Source organism: Aythya ferina, assembly GCF_964211825.1.
Source record: "Aythya ferina genome assembly, chromosome: 24".
Classification (NCBI taxonomy): Eukaryota; Metazoa; Chordata; class Aves; order Anseriformes; family Anatidae; genus Aythya; species Aythya ferina.
Window position 1 is genome coordinate 5596037 of NC_140322.1, and position 6000 is coordinate 5602036.

At 50.7% G+C, this 6000-nt stretch overlaps 1 protein-coding gene across 10 annotated transcripts in view; it reads right to left on the reverse strand.

Annotated features, from left to right (window-relative positions):
- Positions 1 to 4780, reverse strand: part of PUM1 (pumilio RNA binding family member 1) — a 71230-nt gene extending 66450 nt beyond the window's left edge. For 8 of the 10 annotated variants that reach the window (XM_084497402.1, XM_084497401.1, XM_084497397.1 and 5 more), the window contains exons 1-2: positions 4656 to 4780; positions 1663 to 2036 (exon numbers count right to left, since the gene is read on the reverse strand). In XM_084497402.1, coding sequence (XP_084353528.1) covers positions 1663 to 2025 — 363 coding nt within the window. In that variant the 5' untranslated portion in view covers positions 2026 to 2036; positions 4656 to 4780. The remainder of the gene's footprint in view (positions 1 to 1662; positions 2037 to 4655) is intronic. The other 2 variants (XM_084497404.1, XM_084497396.1) reach the window with 2 other exon arrangements.
- Positions 4781 to 6000: the final 1220 nt, after the last annotated feature.

A 6000-nucleotide genomic window follows, 5' to 3' on the forward strand; every position in this document is an offset into this window, starting at 1 on the left:
CTCCTGACTATAAAAGAATGCAGTAAAAAGAGTTCAAATGCCAGCGCAATTTGTAATGCCTGCGAGGTCCACCCCACCTCACCCCCTCCACCTCTCATGAGTCCTCTTTGCTTTTAGTGGTTTTCAGAGAAAGGAAGATGAAAGTTGGAGTTGAAGGAAAACAGAACTAAGAATTTTATGACACATCTTTCAGTTTATAAAGTCATCTTTACACAAATAACCAAACAACAGCAGCTCCTGCCTAAACATCTCCACATCAGACCACAAGACAGTTTTTACTTTAAAACCTACAAGTTAAAACCACCGAGGAAGAATTTTTGCTTATTGCTTCTTTTGCTTAAAGCACATTCAAATCTCTTCCATCTCTGTCTCTGGAAACAAGCTGTACATTTAGTGTCTGAAAGCTTAGTTAACTGATAAAACTGCATCTCATTTCAACAGTTATCTCCTGTGGAAGGATAACTTAACTAAGCACTATGCTTCCACAGAAGGGAATAACTACAATATTCTTCCAGCTGCTTATTTCACACGGCAGCATTTTATATGGGTTTTCTTACAAAACAAATTAACAGGGCACTTGGGCTTTCTTCTCTATTGATGTACACACTGACTTCAGTGAGGTTGCAAAATTCCCTGCAATGTTTGCTTTTAAATGGTCCGGATGACAACACATCCCCCGGGGAGGCACAGCAGAGGCACAAGGGCTTGATCATTTTTATTTTAAAAATTAGAGGCAGGAGATATTAATAAAGGTTGCAAAAGCTTTGTGTCTGCTGCTCTGAATAGATTTGTGGGAATCATACATTTTAAAAATGTGCTTACACCTCGGCTCTGCTCTCGTGCCACCCTCAGCAGAGGAAGCACGTCTCCTTAGCTCACTGCTGTGTTTGACGAGTTACTTACAGGTCACAGTCGGCAAGCCAGAGTGACTCATGCGCTCGCTTAAGTCGCAGCACATCTGACAATGCAACTACTGAAAGGACTTCTAGTAAACACTACTACCAAGGCATGTTTTGGCCCACTACCCTTTTAGAAACGTTAAGTCCCTGAGTTAGGCGGGTTTGTACAAGTGCTGTTGTTTCATGATGTTCTTTGCGCTGTTCTCTTCTCAGTTCAGCTGAGCACACTGGTGGCACCTTCCCCTCCCAATTAGAACATTAAAAAAAATAACCCAAAACAAACAAGCAAGAAAACCAGAAGTACACACCACGAGCAACGTCCAGAACTGTGTTTTTCGATATTGGGAATGGTAAAAGCTCAACCTAGATGCATTGGCAGTTTTGTAATAGCATTACATAAGAATTATTTAACTACAGCAACAGATCTGAAAAGCAGCAGCAGTCACTGCTAAACTGGTTCACACATACACACAGAAACAAGGAAAAAATCAATAAAGAGAACGATAAATTTTGCAAACATGCATTCGACTGTCAGAGAGAGGATTGGGATTTCAACACCGTCTAGAGCAGAAACATTTCAGTTTATAGCTAGCAAGGCACTGCAATCCTGAAAAGAGAAAACAAGAAGTAGGACTGTTGTAATTCCAACCACACAAAAAACACCTTAAGCTTTTTTTAAAAGAAAAAGAAAGTCATTAAAAGCGTCTATCACAAGCCCGGTGCGTTCATGTGCTCGGTTTGGAAACATTTAACTTTTTTTTACCTGATGTTCTGCATGAATGTTATCCCCAGTAGGCCAGCGATGTTTGCTGTTATTATAGCCGCCTCCGCCACTTCCTCCTCCCCCAAGCTGCTCACCATGCTGCCTCTGAAAGAAGTAATCCACCATTGCGTCGTCCTGGGAGCGGCCTGCGACTCCTATGGATCCGGGAACAGGGCTGGAGTGCGTCCCCGCTGCAAGTGCCTGATTTGCAGCTGGCTGCGGCTGAGCCTGGGACCCTGCTCCAGATGTCAGTACAACAGGCATGTTGGGATTAGCTGTGTCTTGAGCGTGCTGTTTCAGGTGGGGGCTGAACGAGTCCTGCCAGAGCACTGCTTTTCTCTTCAACACGCACGCAACGCTCATTCCACCAACACCTACGGGGGTGAGGGGAGGGAGGCGAGACAGAGAGAAAGGGAGAAGGAAAAGGGAACATTAAATCCTCGCAGCTTCGGCTTCGTACGCTCAGCAGCACAGCCCCCTTGGAACCGAGGGGAATGGCCACGAGGCCACGTCCGACTCCTAACAACACCGCCAGTTGCTCTATTAACCTAGCAACTCCACGTGACACCAGGTACCAACACACAGAACTCCCACATTTTGTGCTCTCAGGTCTCGTCAGCACACGTGGGATTCACGTAAGGCGCCCGTGACACTGAAAGCAGCACGTCGCTTTATGCGACGGACAAGACACCGACTGAAGTGCTGCCACAAAACTAGGAGAAAAAAATCCCCAAGAACACACCGCGTGACACAAACTGCACCGCCAGTGCCTGCCGTCCTTGTTTACACCTTGCAAATTACAAGGCAGGTCCTCAATCAAGGCAGGAGTGCCACTGTAGTACCAGGCGCTCATTCAGCCAACACAAAGTATCCTGGCAAGTTTTGTTCTTTTTAAATGCAAACTTAAAATTCGTAAAATTCTGGATTTCTGCTTATTTGCTTAATGAGGTCCCTAACACCACGGGTGCTGCCCTGCTACCTCGGCTGTTCAATCTGCACGCAGCTCGTTAGGAACTGCACTGCTATAAAAATCACGTCGTCTGAGCCTCCAGACAATCTCAGACAAGATCCGGTAAAGGTACTACGAATTTCTGCACAGGCAACTCCTACTCCAAGCAGCTTCCTCTTTCGTCGAATATAGACGAGGCAGCTCTAAACAAGAGAGAAAACTTGGCAAAGGAGACATTTTGAAAGGGAGCAAAGGGGAAAGGAGCATTCTGGGTAGTTCAAGTTTAGTTCCAAGATGTGTTTTTATAGAAATGCCATGTTAAATGTAGCAGACAGCTGAATACTGTCATTCAAAGCGCACAGAGCATCAGAAACACGTTCAGTCACCTACACAACGCACATTCATTAGCTACCCAGCAGCTGCAAGACCTACTGCTGCAAAGAGCTAATGGCTACCAGGGCCCTTTTCATTTCCAAACTCTTAGCAAAAATATGCAATAAACCTCTCCTGCATAAACAGCTCCCCGTGAAAAGTTACACATCTACAAACAAAGGCAGAGCAGTCGGAGATTTTGAGAGAACACGGCTACAAAGCACTCGAAGCAGGCAGCTTTCCTTTTCCCCAGAAAAAAAAACATAGTATGTAAATAAGCTGCTCTGTGTTATCATTACGAGGCAAATAGTTTAGATTATGAGACTCTCCACAACCAACAGAACTTCGCAGACATCACGGAGCAAGTTTGAAGTGCGAGCAGCGACGTCTCCCCGCCAGGCAGCTCCGAGCCGCAGAGAGCCCAGCTTTGTGCTCAGACCCCGCCGCTCCTCCAAAAACTCCAGGCAACGTTAAAAAACTCACATCAGCACCCGAGGAGCGCTTCAGGAAGTTAAATCATGGGCTAGGTGAGAGGGTTTCAGTGATTTTTATTCTTTTTTTTTTTTGAAAGTTAGGCTGGAAATTAAAGCTGCCTACCCATTGTTTGAGAGCCGTGTGGCCTACAAGAACTTTTAACGTTAAAGCTTGTGTTTTCCTTAAAACCCAGGGAGACCCAGCAGGAAGTGGGTAAATCGATAGCCAGCCCAACCGCTCCAGCCACCATTAAAACATCGTAAGATAAATTCTACCCCTTACCCCACCTCCCTCACTCTTAATAAAGGAAATTCCTTACTCATGATCTGTCTAATAAAACCTCTGCTCAGAACAAAGTTATTAAACACTGACCAAAAGAAAAAAACAAAAAACAAAAAACAAAAACAAAAAAAAAAACGCACCGAAACAGAACAAAAAATAAAAATAAAACAACAAACCAAGTATTTCTCCCGATGGGGCGAAAAACAAGAATCTCCTGTTAAAAATCGCAAGCGTGTAATTAAAAATGGCCAAACACTGTGATTAAGAGAAAGCCAGAAAAACAAGGAGGGGGGGAAAAAGAAAAAAACGAAAAAAAAAAAAACGAAAAAAAAAAAAAAAAAAACAACCCCCCCAGGGTCACCCAGCGCATCCCAAAAGTATTGTCTGGATTTTCGCTCCCTCCCCTTCGTCCCCGCTGCCTGTTAGGGCCCTCCAGGGCCCCCCCAATTCCTTCCAATTCCTCCCCAAACCTCCCCAGCTTCCCCCCAAACCCCCCTAATTCCTTCCGACCCCCCCCAACCCCCCCAATTCCCCCCAATCCCCCCCCCAACTCCCCTTTAACTCCCCCCCACCCCCCCCAGCTCCTCCCCAGCCAACAAAGCGGGGCCGCGGCCCCCCCGGGGAGGGACGAGGCCCCCCAAAACAACGCCCCCCCCCCAAAACAACGCCCCCCAAACCCACACCGGGCCCCGAATCGCCGCCCCCCACCCCTCCGGGGGCCGCTCCCCGCTAACAAAAGGGGCCCGGCCCCGACTCCCGGCCGAGGCGCCGAGCCGGCCGGGGCGCCCCGCCGCCACCGCTCGCCTTCGGGGCGGCCTGGCGCCGCTCCTCCCGGCCCCCCCGCCAATATGGCCCCACCGGCGGCTCCGCTGGGCTTCGCGGCGCGCCGCGGGCCCGCTCCGGTGCCGGTACTCACGGGCGGAGCGGTAGGATGAAGATGGATCTCGGCCCCCCCCAGGCCGCTCGCCGCCTGCCTCTCCCCCGGCCTTTCACTCCGACAACATGGCGGCCCACTGGGGACGGGCGGCGCGCTGCATGCCGGGAAGGCGAGGCCGGCCCCGGCTGAGGGGCCGCGGCCCGGGGACGGGTCCGCGCCGCCCGCCGACGGCGAGAGGGCCTCGGGGATGGCGACCAAAGCCCGGGGATGGCGACCGTGGGCTTAGGGGTGGCGACCGGAGGCCGGGGACCGTCCCGCACAGCCCGTGGAAGGCGGCCGGCCCCGCGCGGCGCCGCCGCGTCCCGGTTGTTGCAGCTCCCCGCGCCGGGCCCTCGCCACCCGCTGCTCCCCAACGCCATTTTCCGTGGTTTTTTCCTCCAAAATGTGCGCACTCCCTGCCAAACACCTTCACGGGCACCACCTACGTGGAAATATGAAGCAGCCCGGTCCCTGAGTGACGACCCACAGCGGGTCCCAAGCACCGGCTGCGTGCTCTGGGCCCGCCAGATGGGAGAGGCAGCGTGTGGGGGCACCTCCCGCACCCCTGCTTCATCCCCACATATTTAATAAAACATACTCACCTTTCACTAGCAGATCAGCGGGCTGTCCCACACAGAAGCGCTGCAGCGCGTGAGAGATGCCTCTGTGCGATACACTGGGGTATCTGTTCCTACCCCGGAACGGACGCCGTGCTGAAGTGCCTGGCATTTCCCAGCAAAGCCCCAGTTTGAGAGCCTCCAGTGTTGTCTCAGTTTTACCACCAGCCCCCTGCTCACTTGCTTCCAAGCCTCTCACTCAAGCACTAACAGCAAACGAGGCCCAGCCCTGGGTGGGGGCTACTGGGGGCACAGCAATGTTGGATTGGAGCTAGCTCAGGCGTTAACTGCCATTAGGGCAATTCCTTGCTAGGTATAATAGTTCATTATTTGTATTATAAGTATGGTCATTAAAACAATTACTACTGTAAGAATATTTTGCTTTTGGTGAAACTGATCAGTAAAATCAAGTGCATGCAGAGTTCGGCTTAGTTTGGGGCGGTGAGGTGATCAGAGGAGCCAGATCTCTCCAGTTCCCAGCTAGGTACTTTAATCATTAAACTTTGCCTTTTCCCAGCTTTGGGCAAGCACGATAGGTGAAAGCACAAGCTGTCCTCAGCTCTCCTTCCCTGGCAGCGTGGCGCTGAACTCTGCGTTATTGACACAAACTCTGTTTATTCGCAGCACTGCCGCAGGACTATGCTTTTCACACCCAGTGCCCTTCTGTGCTCCCTGCCAGGACCCCGTCAGACCCCCCCGAGCCCCTTCACGGACCCACGTTCCACTGT